Source organism: Salpingoeca rosetta, assembly GCF_000188695.1.
Source record: "Salpingoeca rosetta unplaced genomic scaffold supercont1.1, whole genome shotgun sequence".
NCBI lineage: Eukaryota > Choanoflagellata > Craspedida > Salpingoecidae > Salpingoeca > Salpingoeca rosetta.
Window position 1 is genome coordinate 2,099,444 of NW_004457740.1, and position 15,000 is coordinate 2,114,443.

The 15,000-nt window shown below is 54.7% G+C and overlaps 4 protein-coding genes across 4 annotated transcripts in view; 2 read left to right on the forward strand and 2 right to left on the reverse strand.

Moving 5' to 3' along the window:
* PTSG_00473 (uncharacterized protein) overlaps nt 1-570 on the forward strand; it is a 1,286-nt gene extending 716 nt beyond the window's left edge. Inside the window, exon 3 of the mRNA XM_004998963.1 lies at nt 188-570. Coding sequence (XP_004999020.1) covers nt 188-337 — 150 coding nt within the window. The 3' untranslated portion in view covers nt 338-570. The remainder of the gene's footprint in view (nt 1-187) is intronic.
* A 1,590-nt stretch (nt 571-2,160) lies between these two features.
* PTSG_11589 (uncharacterized protein) lies at nt 2,161-8,589 on the reverse strand. Its single transcript, XM_004998964.1, has 20 exons — nt 8,028-8,589; nt 7,614-7,672; nt 7,363-7,427; nt 7,154-7,232; nt 6,844-7,014; nt 6,589-6,675; nt 6,393-6,466; nt 6,079-6,233; nt 5,850-5,902; nt 5,464-5,591; nt 5,213-5,290; nt 4,927-5,037; nt 4,683-4,758; nt 4,471-4,527; nt 4,201-4,266; nt 3,842-3,961; nt 3,541-3,645; nt 2,715-2,799; nt 2,374-2,447; nt 2,161-2,242 (listed from the first exon to the last, which is right to left on the reverse strand). Exons 1-20 carry the CDS (start codon nt 8,449-8,451, stop codon nt 2,222-2,224), a joined length of 2,088 nt encoding a protein of 695 aa, XP_004999021.1. The 5' UTR covers nt 8,452-8,589; the 3' UTR covers nt 2,161-2,221.
* PTSG_00476 (B9 domain-containing protein 1) lies at nt 8,518-10,913 on the forward strand. The gene is made up of 6 exons (XM_004998965.1): nt 8,518-8,785; nt 9,000-9,068; nt 9,261-9,372; nt 9,533-9,692; nt 10,039-10,106; nt 10,291-10,913. The coding sequence occupies exons 1-6, from the start codon at nt 8,723-8,725 to the stop codon at nt 10,392-10,394; spliced, it is 576 nt and encodes a 191-aa protein (XP_004999022.1). The 5' UTR covers nt 8,518-8,722; the 3' UTR covers nt 10,395-10,913.
* Nucleotides 10,914-10,978: 65 nt separating this feature from the next.
* PTSG_00477 (uncharacterized protein) overlaps nt 10,979-15,000 on the reverse strand; it is a 7,089-nt gene continuing 3,067 nt past the window's right edge. The window contains exons 4-7 of the mRNA XM_004998966.1: nt 14,988-15,000; nt 14,504-14,726; nt 12,863-14,328; nt 10,979-12,611 (exon numbers count right to left, since the gene is read on the reverse strand). The exon at nt 14,988-15,000 is cut by the window's right edge and continues 722 nt beyond it. Coding sequence (XP_004999023.1) covers nt 11,232-12,611; nt 12,863-14,328; nt 14,504-14,726; nt 14,988-15,000 — 3,082 coding nt within the window. The 3' untranslated portion in view covers nt 10,979-11,231. The remainder of the gene's footprint in view (nt 12,612-12,862; nt 14,329-14,503; nt 14,727-14,987) is intronic.

The following is a 15,000-nucleotide window of genomic DNA, read 5'->3' on the forward strand; positions in this document are numbered from 1 at the left end:
GACATATCGCCTCCGTACCTTGCTTGTGCGTTGCTGCGTGTACGGTTGTTGTGTCGCACCCTGCATGCACCTCTACTGTGCAGCCATGCCTGGCCTCCTTCCTGTCCCTTCTGCTCCGTGACTGCTCCGCGATCACATCGCCCTGGCTCACTGCGCAACTCCGATGATGTGTTGTGTTTTATGCAAGGCGGAGACAATTGCCAGGATTGCAGAGTACATCAAGGCAAACCCTCGCGCATCGGAGCAGGAGAAGCAACACGTCATTCGCAAGGAAATGGAGAAGTTCATTCGTGAAATCGCCAAAGATCCCTCCTCCTCCGCCTCCTCGTCATCATAATGATGTCTGCGTTATGGTGGTGAGCGTATTTGCGTCGCGTTGTCATGTTTGTTCATCTTTCTGTGCTGCTGGACCCACTGCTTGCTTTCATTTCTTCCGTTCTTCCTGCCCTGTACAGCTTTCTTTCTCCCTCTGCTCAAACGCTGCTGTGGTTGTTTAATCGAGCACTGATCTGCTATTCAGACAGTGCAGGCAAACACACTTCGTGGACATAAAAGGCCTGTAACAACCCATGTGTGCAGGCATGTGTACGTGTGTGTGTGTGCGGCGAATCGTACACCATTACTAGAATGTGCTTGCGAGCTTCCCACAAACACACACACACTCTCCCTCCCTCCCTCCCTCCCTCTCTGTCTGTCTGTCTCTGTCTGTCTGTCTCTCTCTCTCTGTCTCTGTCTCTCTCTCTCTGTCTCTCTCTCTCTCTCCCCCCCCCTCTCCCCACTCTCTCGCTACTTTGGTGCGAGCGCGGAGAAGAAGTAGAGGGCTGCAAGCAGCGCAATGGCCCTCAGCACAACGCCGTGCTGTGGCGTGTCCTTGGGCAGAAGGATGAACACAAGCGCGTTGAAGGCCGTCGCCAGCGTGCGGCTGATCACCATGAAGATGAGCGTGCACACTACTGCATTCAGAACCGGATATCCAGGTAGCAGCACCAGCACACCCTTTGTATCCACCGCCAACCACACGTGATACTGTGCCAGGAACAGCTCCAGCGAGGTCTGCAGCGCACGTGTGGACATGTGCGTGTGTGTGTGTGTGTGCGTGTGTGTGTGTGTGTGTGCATTGTGAACAACAACAACGGCAAACAACGTCAAATCATTCCACATGCCCAGCAACTTGACACAACAACAATCTCTGACACCACTCAGCGCAACAACCTTTCCCTCGCAACACAACAACAACCACCACCTCCCTCCCCCCGCCTTCCGCTCCACCTCGCCACCCAGCTACAACACAGGCACGCCACAAACCTTGCCGCACTCGGCGAAGAAGGCGCTATAGAGTGAGCGCAGGCGGTGTGTGCTGTTGCGCAGAACAACAAACGCCGCCAGCAGCAGCGGCGACAGATATACGTGGCGCGCGTTGCAGTGCGGCTGCCGTCGGCATTGGGACAGGTGGAGGCGCACGCGTGCATGGGATAACCCCGTGGTGTGAACAACAGTGAGCACAAGCGGTGTGTGGTGTGTAGGTATGTATTGGCCTCTCCTGCGCCAGTGAAATGTTGTCAACGCGGCTTAAACATGTACACATCTGCGTACACATGCATAGGTACGAAATGTACACACACACACACACACGCACACACGCACACACACATACACACACACACACGTGTTCATACCTTGCTTTCGCAAGTTTGCGCAAACCATAGGTAGCCTGCGCACGCGGCGGCAGAAAGCGCAATTGCAGTCGTCATCGTTGCACGCGAGGGGGCGTTGCCCGTGTGGATAAAATGTCCAACGATCATTCCCGCTGCTGCCGCCTAAACAGGAGGAGACATGTGCAGCACAACGCGCGTGTGAATGAGCACAGCGATCTACAGCAGCAAGTGTTGTTCAATGCTTTTAGGATGTGCGAACAACACAACCGCAACAAACAAATCAGCACACACACACACGCACACACACACGTACACACACACATGCAAGCACATGCACACATGCAAGCACATGTACATATGCAAGCACGTGCAAGCACATGTACATATGCGCTCGCGCGTACGTATCGGTCGAGTCCTGATCTGAATCGCCACTCGTGCAAACTTCCGTTCAGCTCAACCAACTGCAGTCGTATTGCGTGCATGCACACGCGCACGCATGTTGTGGACAGCGAGGTGACAGTGAGACGAAAGGCCGTGTCCATCAAAGCACATGCAGTTGTTGCTTGTCAGAGACAAACGCAAGACGACTGAATGGAAAGAAGTGTGGATGGGCAGAAGGATAGTTGGATGAATGGATAAAGGACAACAGAACCAAAGGATACATGGATGGTTGGATGGAAGACCGAAAGGGGTTGAGTGGTGTGCGGTTGCCACTCACAGGGGCGAGGAGCTTGTGGTCGAAGATAAAGTCAAACACGGGCGTGGCTCCGTCTTCTGTCTCGTAATACAAAACTGGCACACGGACACGTCCAGGTGAAGGTGGAACAATGGGTGTGTGAGCAGGGAAAAATGAACGTGGTGATACGTGCATGCGCGTGAAGCGTCAATGCTGCCAACAGTGTTTGTGTTTGTGTGTGTGTGTGTGTGTGTGTGCGTGTGTGTGTGTGTGTGTGTGCGTGAAGCGTCAATGCTGCAAACAGTGCTTGTGTGCGTGTGTGTGTGTGTGTCACAAACGACAGGTGCTCTTGTACACAGATGCCTCATGTAAGGCACACCCACGTGCTGCGATGGCGATGAGCGTGAATGGTTTGACTAGCGCCAGGCGGCCGTCCAGCCCGCGAAGTGCCCACATCACCAAGCAAACCTGGAAACGCACGAACGGCTCGTTGTGGGCAATGTCATGGCTTAACTGCATCTAAAGTCACGCACATACACACACACACGCACACTCACACTCACACAACACACACACAACACACACACACACACACACACACACACGACACACTACACACTCATCCCGATGAATGTCAGGTGTCTACCCTTCATCCCGTCCCCCATACTGAGATTTTCCCAAGAATCCCCGGGTTTGTACCATGTTCTAGAATGATGCATGGGCCCATCAAGCTAAGGTGATGTGGGAAGTGACTCTTAAAAGCATCGCCCCATCGGTGGGGAGTAAGTAGTCCACAGTCTAGTATGGTAACGATGATAAATTCAAGAGCCCGTAGTGAGTATCAGTCGACGTATTACTGGATATAGGGGACGTTTGGAAGCGCCCAGGTAATACTATCGGGAACTTTCTTAACCGGGAACACCAGAACCTTTTACGTATTATTCCCATCAAGCCGTCTCTGAGCATTAAGTAGGCTACGCGGTTAGTCCAATATACGTCGACACACACACACACACACACACACACACACACACACTACACACACACTACACACGACACACTACGACACACACACACACACACACACACACACACACACACACACACACACACACACACACACACACACACACACACACACACACACACACACACACACACACACACACACGCAACAGTGGTGGTTGTAGCTGACACGCGCACACGCACCATTAAGAACCAGAAGGTGCTGAGGGGAACAAAGTAGTAAAACTGGTACGTGCGGTTCATGGTCATGGAGAGGAAGAGCGTGAAGATGTTCACACGGAGCACAACCTGCCACGTTTGCACACACACACATATGTGCACACACGCACACACGTGCAATCATGAAGTGAAAGGCATGTCATGTTGTGAGACACGAGAACACGTTAATGAGCCTTTGATGGCTTGCAAACACCCACATGACCAACCAAACAACCAACCAAGCACACCAAACGAACAACCACACCGCACAGACACACGTGCGCACCATGGTAATGCGGTGCCAAGTGAATTCCTTCTTTTGTGTAAAGTAGATGTAGTGCCCAAACCCGGTCATGAAGATGTACGCGGCGACACACACGCGGATGAAGACGTAGATGGACAGAACCTGCACCGCGCACCCAATGAAACCACAGGGCATGAGGGCAGGGAAGGAAGGAAAAAGCACAAACTAGTGTGCGCGTGTGTTGTGTGCGTGCGTGTATATGTGTGTCTGTGCGTGTTTGCAGCGACGTGTTGACCGCGTGCATCCGTCGTCAGTCACTGTTGTGTTGTACACTTCGCTGTGTGTGTGTGTGTGTGTGTGTGTGTGTGTGCGTGTGTGTGTGTGTGCATATATAAACTCACCTGGGATGCGCCTGTGTAGTGATAGAGCAGAAAACACAACTGCATCCACCCTTTCCACTCATCGGTCTGTGCACGTGCAAAGGGGGCGGCAAAAGGAAGAAATGAGGGAACAGGCGATAGGATGAACAGGCGCACAAGCGTTTTTACCCATGCATGGGTGGTTTTAAAAACTAATACACCTTCGTGCGTGGGCATATGGACATGTGTAATACACGTGTGTCAACACAGCACCATCATCATCACCACCACAATCGTCATCATTATCGTCACCTGGTCGCGGTTGAGGGCGCCCGCCTTGGCTGATGTGCGGACCGACACGAGCCCAAGCTGAACAGACACGCACATGTGCAAAGGGATGTGTGTGAATATTTCTGAAAAACACACAAATGCACGCCAACACACACAGACACACACACACACACAGGCGGACACACACGCGCGCGCAAATGTTAACAGAGTACATCAACATCCATCGGACTGACAGCAAGGATGGCGAGGCAGCCAAGGGAGAAATGGGACCACTGAAACTCTTTCGCCGCCACCATGAACACGCCCGTCCTGCAATCGCAGGCCGCGGTGCGTGTGTGTATGTATATGTGTGTGTGTATGTGGTGTTGTTGTTTGTGGCGTCAGACATTAACAGCAGCAGGTATGCATGCAGTGTTGCGTTGTGTGAACACATTGTCACACATACGCGTTCGCGTGCAAACACACACGTACACGAACCTGTCTGCGATGAAGATGAAGATCATGCAAAGTGCAACGGTTGAGACAACAAACAAGCGGGGGTGCGTTTTCTTCACCGCAGCTGCAGCCTGTGCGAAGCTGTCAAAGAACCTGCAAGAAACACATGTACAGATGTATCGCATTTACGCATGAGTGCTCAAGGAATACAACTGCTGCCACAATGAACACACGTAACACAAATATGCGCGCGCACACACGCACGCACACACACACACACACACACACACACACACACACACACCACATGCACTGTACGCACACGCACCGTGTGCTGCGGGGAGGGTCTGCGAGTTTGTCTGCGATGCGGCGTCGGTTCAACACGAGAAGCGCAACAAACGCGCAGCTGTCGAAGGAGCGGGAGCAAGAGGACAAAACAAGAGCGAGTGGTGGCGGTGAGATGAAAGGTGACCAGGTGGCGTGTTGCAACACCACAACGCACGCAATAATGCCCTGTCCACCATCAGACACCACGACATGCAGCACGACAGGTCACAACACAGCGCAACACCAACGCACCATCCTGCAAACGTGGCAAGGACGAGCCACTGGTGGGGCGCGGTTCGCTCGGGCGCGGCGCAGCAGGTGCGGCTGCCACGACGAAGAGTGCGCACACCATGACAGAGGTGGTTCAGCAGCAGGTGGACCTGCCGCGGTTGGTGGTGGTGGTGGTGGTGGTGGTGATAATGATGTGTTGGTGGTGGTGGTGGTGGTGGTGGTGGTGATAATGATGTGTTGGTGGTGAGGGTGGTGGGTGTTGGGTGTGTTGGGTGTTGGTGATGTGACCGTGAATGATGTGGTCAGAAACAACAACTGCATGAGCAGCAAACACCAAAGGCAATAGCAACAACAATGAGACATGGGCACACACACATACACACACACACACACACACACACACACACTTGTTTCGGCAGAGATGACTCAAAGTGCAGCCCATCCTCAGTCTCGGTAAAGTCTACAAGCGATGAACGGAAATGTGCCCATAAGAATACACGCGCAAATACACATGTACATACGCATGCCCGAACACACACACACACACACACACACACACACACACACACACACACACACACACACACACACACAAACAAACACTAAAACACACAAACACACAAAGCACACAACCACCTGCGGCCACATCAAGGATGCGATCTGCAAAGACGACCAGGTCGCCCTGTGTGTTTCTGCTGTCCGCAAACACGTGTTTGCACCGCGCGTTGAAGTGATGGATGACGTTGTTTGTGATCGCTTTTCGCGACTCCCACAGCAGTGACTCGTCAACCCTGCAGCGGCGGCGGTTGCATGGCACTGGCACGCAGCTGAGTGATGTGATGTGGGGGCGCACACGGTATGTGCGCAAAGGACTTGTGCTATATGCCCGTCACGAGTCACAAATGAACACACATGCGTGCGCGTGTACAAGAGTAGTGGCTGTGACGCACCTTGAGATTGGGAGCCAGTATATGGGCGTCGCTCGCGGGATTGCACTCATGGCGTCTCGTAATTGCTCCGCTTGCTGTCATTGCAGAAGAGCAGTCGTTGTTGTTGTTGTTGCACGCGACGGCCCGTGAGAATGCACCATAACATGTACACACACGCACGCACACCCACACACACGCGCATACACAGGAGGGGTACCTGCACTAGTGTGTCGATGGGTTCGCCACGCTTCATCGCCCATAGTCCAGCCGAGTGTACGATCATGGCCGGTGCACGTGTGCCGCTCTGAATGTGGTGGCAGCGAAGACGGTGACAGCTGGCCTCCATCGGGTGCAATGCACACACACACACACACACACACACACACACACACACACACACACACACACACACTGACGCAGACAAGAATACACACACTGACACAGACAAGAATACACTGCACAAACAGCTCACCTGCAGTGCTGCAGCCCAGTCGCTGTAGAGGCGCTGGACGTCAGCGGAGATAATTTCCGGTTGCCACAGGAACGAGAGGGACACGTTGGTGGTGTTGTCCGTAAAGTGGATGTCTTGGTGCCGCTGCTCAGTGGTCACCTCAAAGGTTGGATCAAATGTTTGCACGAGCGCCTGATATTGACGATGTAGAGCACCGCAGGTGCTGGCTGGGTGAGAGGGTGGGGGAAGGGAGGCTATCGGGGCACCGCACACACACACACACACACACACACACACACACGCACACAGACTTACGCACACGCACGCACACCTGAAAGAGCTGGCGTACGCGTGAGTCTCCAATGAACACGGCAGTGTCTCCGTTCAGGCAGGAGGCAACATCTGACCGCCTGTTCAACGCCCACCCCAGTGCACAAGGATATGAGAACATGCATCTGAACACACACACACACACACACACACACACACACACACACACACACACACACACACACACACACGTACACATGCGGCACTGACTTTGACGTGTACGGATGCAGTAGACAGCTGTTTGGATTCCAGGACGTCCGAAACCAGTGGCCGTCCTGAACATATGAAAGCAGAACAGAAAGAGAAGAGTACACTATGAGCAAGTTGTTGCTGTTGTTGTTGTTGTTGTTGTTGTTGTTGTTGTTGTTGTGTGGAGCGTGTGACACGGTGTGGAGCGTGTGACACGGTGTGGAGCGTGTGACATGGTGTGGATTTCGTGCTGCGTCTCTGAGGGTACGCACCCCGACAGCTTCGTCCAGGAAGAAGGAGGCCTTAGTGACCGTTGGCTGGCACACATCCTCTGCACAAAAGGGGTGCGTGTACGAGCACACGTCAGGCTGCAAGCGTGAGCAGCGACAGACACACAATCATCATGCACACGCATGCAAATGCATGCCTCGATGTCTCAGTGCTGTTGTCCGCAAGCACACACAGAGGGGTGCACGCGTACACGTGTGCACATACACTCGCACACACGAACGCGCGCGCGCACACACTCGCACACACACACACACACACTCGCACACACACACACACACACACACACACACACACACACACACACACACACACACACACACACACACACACACACACACACACACACACACACACACACACACACACGTGCACACTGAACTGTGCTTGGGACTCACGGAGTTGGTCTCGGACCATATGGAAGCCAGTGAACATGAGAGCGCATGCAACCACCACCACCATGATGGAGTTGTATTGAAGCCATGGATACGCAGCAAGGAAGGGAAACACTGGCGGCTCTGGCGCTTTAGACTTCTTTGCCGTTGCTGTTGCTGCTGTGGCTGCTGTGGCTGCGGTCTTGCTGTCCTTGGTGTCGGTGTTTGCTTGAACGCCGTTGCCTTGTTGAGACGTGCTGACAGTGTCAGTCGACCTTGCCCTGGCATTGTCGTCGTTGGTCCCGCTGTGCCTGTCGTGGCTGTGCTCTTCTTCTTCTTCCTCTGGTATCGCTACTGTCACTGCTGTACTGTCCCCTCCTTCCCTATCCCTCAAGTGCTGCCCACCGCCGCCCACGACGACACCGCCATCGCCCCGCTTGCCCTTCATCGTCTCGCCTGCGTCAGCACCAGCTCCAATGCTCGACTGGCTGTGGATGGATGGATGGATGGGTGGATGTGTCCTCCTCTCCTTCCACAAGCTGTTTTATTCTCCTCCTCCCACAACAACAACACAACAAAAACAACAACGCGAAGCAACAAGCGCACCGTTACACAGACTTCTCTCCTGCTGCTGTGCTCGCTTCACTCCTCGCACTGTGTGCCCGCTGTGCTCGCTTCTCTTGCACGCATCGCTGCTGTTCCACTCGTCGCTAGCCAGCATGGCGGACGGAGAGGCGGGTGTATTTCACATGCTCGTCACAGGCGCCGTTGAGTGTGGTCACGTAAGCCACATGTATGTATGTGTATGTGTGTGTGTGTATGTGTGTATGTGTTGTATGTGTGTGTGTGTGTGTGTGTGTGTATGCGTGATAGTAGCTACTTGCATGTTGGACCGACGCCCAGTCTGTTTGCACCCTTCTGCATCGAGCATGCCGCTATCCTCCCCCCCCCTCACTCCCACCACCCCGCACACATACGCACACATGCGGCTTGCAGTTTCCAACTTACAACAACCTGTACTGCAAGTACACCATCGTATTTGGCGATCATTGGACAGCTACAGCGGTGCGTGTTTGTGTTTGTTGCCAACAGCCGTTCACTGTATGAAAGCAGCCACAGCATGTGTTCTCCGCTCGACTCACTTAACTTGTTCACACACACACACACACACACACACACACACACACACACACACATACAAACACACACACACACACACACACACACACACAAACACACATACACATACATGTGCAGGGCATTGAGGAAGGCGTGTCACAGATTGCTTCGCGCAGCTCGCATCACCCTGGGGAGTTTGTGTGGAACTTTCCCATCGACATCACTCTCAAGAGCCAACTGCCAAGAGGATGTAAGTCACCCCGAAGCGAGGAACCATGGAGTGGAGTACAGCGCAACAGCCGTCATGCTGTAACGCTGTCGTGCAAACTGAACATGTTTGCCGTGTGTCCTCTGCCTCGAAGGTTCACGCCGCTGTCGCCACACACAATCCGCGTTCTGTTTGTGACCAGGGCCACAGATTGTTGTGGCTGTGTATGGACTCGACATGTTTGGGCGGGACATTGTTCGCGGGTACGGCACGTGTCACCTGCCGGTCACAGCTGGCCACCACACACTCAAGATTCCAACCTTCGCCCCACGCCCGACAACAAGATTACAGCACATTCTCGGGTATGCTGGCATCGTGTTTGTGCGTGTGTGTCTGATCTGTGTCTGTGCGTGTGTGTCTGAAAGGTGTCTGCGCGTTTGTGTGTCTGTGCGTGTGTGTGTGTGTGTGTGTGTGTGTGTGTGTGTGTCTGTGTGTCTGTGTGTGTCTGTGTGTGTCTGTGTGCGTGTGTGTGTGTGTGTGCGTGTGTGTCTGTGTGTCTGTGTGTGTCTGTGCGAATGCGTGTTTCTACCCCTCTCTCTGTATGCCCGTCTGCTCTCGCTTCTCAAGAGCCCTCGCTCACCAACGACCCATGTTCACACACACACACATAAACACACACATACTGTCTCTCTTCCTCCTTGTGTGAAGGTGGTTCCTGGGACAGAGGCCAGAGTTCTATGAATCAACGTTTGTCGCAGCGGGCGAAGGAAGAGAAGGTAGGGTATCGTGTGCAGCCTTCGTCTGCTGCTCTGCCATCGCAAATTCGCATCTCCACACATCTTTGTCTCAACACCTCTGTATCCTCACATACACATACACACACACGCACACGCACGCACACGCACACGCACACACACGCACGCACGTACACACGCACACACACGACCGTCATCATTGCAGTTGTGCGTGTGCGATCACATGGTCACGTCATTGTCAAGTGCAACGTCGCATTCAAGGATTTTCACCGTCTTGGCTTTCACAATGCGCCCTCGAATCAAAACTAGCCCATGTTTTGCTGTAGCATGACAACCAACGTGCATTCGCTAGTGATCGCTGTCCATACTATCCACGTGTTTTCATTCTCCAACATGTACACACACACGCACGCATAGTCGCTCTTCTTTGACATTTCAACAGCTCTTGTCCATTCTCTTCCTTCCCTATGACCTGTGTTGTTTGTTACCTTCGCGCCAACTGGCAATTCAAAGCTGACTTGTTACCAGGGTGCACTGTGTTACAACATGCAGGCTGCATCGCACACACACACACACACACACACACACACACACACACACACACACACACACACATACATACACACCGCACCCCCGAGTGTGTGTTCATACACATGCGTACATGAACATGGGTACGTGCCTTGGTGTGCTGTTTTGTTTGTTGTATTGCATGAATCATGCCTCAAATTGCAATTCCCTTTGCGCTTTCACATAGGCGGCACCAATCAAAATGCAGCATAAACCAAACACCACCAGCTCACCCCCAATACAGACTCAATCAATCAATCAATACCAAGAAAGCAAGCACACAGCATCCGCATTCCACACAAACTTTCATCCCTCGTGCATGCTTACCACACACACACACACACACACACACACACCCCTCACCCCCCCCCACCTCACCACCATCGCTCCATAAACACCGTCGCCCCCGACTCTAAACGACGACAGGTGCCTCATTCACCCTGCCGCTCACCCTCCTCATTTCTGTACAATCCCACCACACAGACACGAGCGTGTTTCCTGTTGATATCACTGCGCTCTCTCTCCTCCCCCTGTCCTTTCCTCAACACTTTCTCCCTCATGTGCATGCACACGCAAACCTCAAGTAGCCGTCCGCCGCTGCTGTCTCAGCCCACCCAGCTGCTGTCCTGCAAACGCCTTCGTCGGGGCAGTGGTGCCCTTGCCTGCAGGCAGCTTGTTCGATGCGTCCCCAAGTGCATGCCGCACCCGCTTTCCGTCGCCGCTGTTCTTGGTGGCTTGCTTGGCGACCATCCTTCCGTGAGCTGTTGTCGTTGTTGACGACGTGCGCGGGCGGGTGCCCGTCTGCATCGCAGTCTGCTCGTCCACAGTCTTCAACACGACAACTTTCTCGCGGTTTGTGCCCCTCGCGCGAGTCTGTAACGCCTGCAGCTGTTGCCACCGCGGCTGTGACCCTTGCGCCGTTGTCGAAGTGGACGGGCCGCGGATCGTTGGTGCCGTTGTCTGCTGCCTCCGATAATGCAGTTGGCGTTGATTGAGCGCGCGTTGCTGCTGCTGCTGCTGCTGTTGTTGTGCTGACGACGCTGAACGCAGTTTCATTTCTTTCACTTGCCCCACACGCGCATTTCCTGTCTTCTGCTGGGACTGCAAGTACGATGTTAGCACCTGCGGCTGCCGTGAGCTGGAAGAAGTGCCAGCCTTTGCTGCCTCGTTCATCTTCACGGCTTCACGCGTGGCAATACGCTGCTCGGGCCGCACGTACAGCGAACGAGAGCGGGGTGCTGAGCCACGCGATGCCGTTGCTCCTGTCCTCGATGCAATTGCGTCTGCAGGCACCTTCCGTGCATGGAACTTTGGCGGCTCCTGTTGATACTTGAGGGACGACGATGGGCGAGGGGCTGCCACGCGATGCATGGGGTGGCGGCGGGTCGGCTGCTGTGACAGCTGGCGGTGCTTTGGACTCTGCATTCCATCACCGCGCTGGGTGAAGTGCATGGGCGGATTCATGGCCATAGCACGCGCCATGTCGTCCTCTGTCTCCTCAGGGATCGGTGGCAGGTTTGCACACCGCTTCACGCGCATGTGAGCTCGGCCACGAAGCGTGTGGAACCGCGGGCGCAGCTGCATGCGGATTTCGCTCCTTGTTTTGTCCTGCACATGGGGTGGAGGACGACGTGCCTGCGCAGACTTGGCGCTCTGCTGCCGTGATTGTTGTTGTTGCTGCCGTGATTGTTGTTGTTGCTGCTGCTGTTGCTGTTGTTGCTGTTGCTGTTGTTGTTGCTGTTGCTGCTGCTGGTAGTGTCGCTGCTGCTGCTGCTGTTGGTGGTGGTGTTGGCCATTTCGTACCATTGCGTGTGGCTCATCCCGGTGGGTTGCGCGTTGTTGTTGAAGGTGTTGTCCATTATCAACAGCAGCAAGATATTCACTGAGATCAAGGTCGTCCTTCGGAAAGGAGACGGCTCTCAGCCACACCGTCCGCAGTGATGGCGCCCGACTCTGTGCCTAACAATGCGTTGTTTGTTTGTTTGTTTGTTTGTTTGTTTGTGTGTGTGTGTGTGTGTGTGTGTGTGTGTGTGTGTGTGCTATTCGTGTGAGTGTGCACATGATGAGCGGAAGAGGGCAGAATCAGCGACCATATACCGACTTGGGTTTGCACACAAGCACAGTTTGGCACAACCACACAGTCACTCCCGCATGCATATTACCCACAGCGTGTTCATGACACATGAACAAACGCACACCAGCGCACTCACATCGTTTTCTTTGGCGGCGCTTTTCTCCGGGCGGGTGCGCATGCTGACATAGATGGGCTCATCCCGTCCTCTGTCACCGCGCAGCTGATGATGGCTCCTCAGCCTGACATCATCGCTGTTGTCTGTTCCTTCAACTGAACCGCCTTCGCTGCCACTCGAAGAGGGTGGTGTGCTCTTTGGTGCGTGCATTTCCCACTCACTCGCTCCAACCGTCGCTGAAGTTGCTGCCATTGTGGCTGTTGCTGCTGCAGACATCTTGGTAGTGGTTGGGGCAGTTTGCATTTGACGCAGCGGATGGGGGCGTGCTGCTGCCGCGTGTGCGTGCTCTTGCTTATGGCCTGCTTCTTGCTTCTTGTCTGCGACCGTCTCTGTGTGCTGGCGCGGTTTCTGCTCAGTGCTGCTGCTGCTGCTTGCCTGGCTACTCGCGCAAGCACCCGTGTATGTGTCGTACACTGGGCCGCCCTTGTCCAACACAAACGTTGACAGCGGGCGCTGGTGCATGCGGTGCTTCTTGTCATGCTGCTGTGCTGGCCGCGCTCGCGTGCAAGACGAAGGGCTTGAGCCCGCGATGGCTGACATCAGCTCATCCGCCTTCTCCATCACCAGCATGGACGGGACGAGAATATGGTTGTGGCGGGCACGACGCCCCTTCAGGTGGATGCCTCGGCGTGCTGACGTGGAACACACGCGTGTGTATGATGTTGATGTGGTGCCGTTACCAACTGTCGATGAGACTCGCCGCACACCTTGACCCCGTGCTGCCACTGTTGCTGCGGAAGACATTGCCTGTCTGCCGTCGCTACCAATCTGAGAGCAGGAGAGCGAAGCTTCGGTTGACGGCGAAAGCGAGGCACGCCTTGGACTCTTCCGTGCCACTTGCATGCAAGCACGCGATCTCCTCTGCTCGCCGTCGATATCTGATGGCGATGCTGGTGCAGAGCGCGCGCGTGGACGCTGCTGTGCCACCGTTGTCGCCGCGGCATCATCAGGCTGACTTGTTGTGGGGGATCGGTTGCTCGCTTGCTCGTCCGTGTCGCCAGCACTGCCGTCAGCCTGATCGCATTCGCGCACAGCACGCTCTCCGTTGGCTTCGTTGCTCCCCTGGTGCTGGGCTGACTCGGCCTGGCACTCCCCTTCTGCTGTCGCGGTCTGCTCTGTGTCGCCAGTGCCTGCTTGCACCTGTGAGCTTGCTTCTGCTGCCGCCGCTGCAGCTGCGGCTGCCTTGCTCTTCGCCTGGACGAACCAAGCGGGGCCGCGCGGCCTGTCGTGGTCTGCCTCCGTTGCTGCACTCCCAGCCTGTGGTGTCGAACACCAGGGCCTGTCCTCAGCAGCAAGTGAGATGATGGAGAGCGGGCGGTGCAGGTGCGCGCTGCGTCGCTTGACGGCAGGGTCCATCTCCCAATCAACGCGTGTCGCAGACAGGAAGGGGGTCCCCTGGCGCGGCTTTGGTGTTCGCAGACGCAGACCTGCGGTGTAACATCACACAACAGCATGAAGAGGAGTCGGATTTGTGTGATGTTGTTGTGAGCCACGAGATCGAATTGCAGGCACAGAAAAGCCACATCACGGAAGCTGGCAAGATCAACAAAGGTGCGTTGTTGTGCAGTCATCAAACAAGTACAGCAACCACTGCGAATTCACCTTGCATCATCACAGAGTCGCTGACTTGACGCATCATGGAATCGTGATTCATCGTCTCTCCGATGGCCACCTCCATAGATACGTGATTCCAGTGGTCCATGTTCGCTGGCCTCCACATCAAGCACCCTGACGAAAGGTCGCTGTCATCCTTGCCGCACAGCAGCAACGTTGGATTTGGCGGGCTCTTGGCGGTGAGGCGCTCAACCACTTGCATGGCATACCCCTGGTGTTAACAGTGAAACCACGCCACAAGGTTGGAACAGACGGACAAGCAACACACATGCAAGCGCAAGCAGAGGACAAAGAAATGTGAGACACAAGCAGGGTGTGTGTGACTTGATTTATTGTGCGCCCGCACATGCAACTGACTGCTGGGACACACGTACACACGTGACGGCGCATGCACACGTAACCGCGCACACGCACACGCAACAGAGCGTGCATACACCTTACAGCACACGCGCACACGTGAGAAGGCACATACCTCGCCGCTCTGG

What these genes read in the sequence shown, in the direction of transcription:
- PTSG_11589 (XM_004998964.1), bottom strand. Translation starts at nt 8,451, where the DNA reads ATGAAGGGCAAGCGGGGCGATGGCGGTGTCGTCGTGGGCGGCGGTGGG. An exon ending in AGTCATCTCTGCCGAAACAA is followed by an intron (nt 5,592 to 5,849) that starts GTGTGTGTGTGT and finishes CAACCGCGGCAG; the next exon opens with GTCCACCTGCTGCTGAACCA. An exon ending in ACTACACAGGCGCATCCCAG is followed by an intron (nt 3,962 to 4,200) that starts GTGAGTTTATAT and finishes TGCGCGGTGCAG; the next exon opens with GTTCTGTCCATCTACGTCTT.
- PTSG_00476 (XM_004998965.1), top strand. Translation starts at nt 8,723, where the DNA reads ATGGCGGACGGAGAGGCGGGTGTATTTCACATGCTCGTCACAGGCGCC. An exon ending in GCGCCGTTGAGTGTGGTCAC is followed by an intron (nt 8,786 to 8,999) that starts GTAAGCCACATG and finishes TGCGGCTTGCAG; the next exon opens with TTTCCAACTTACAACAACCT. An exon ending in GAGCCAACTGCCAAGAGGAT is followed by an intron (nt 9,373 to 9,532) that starts GTAAGTCACCCC and finishes GTTTGTGACCAG; the next exon opens with GGCCACAGATTGTTGTGGCT.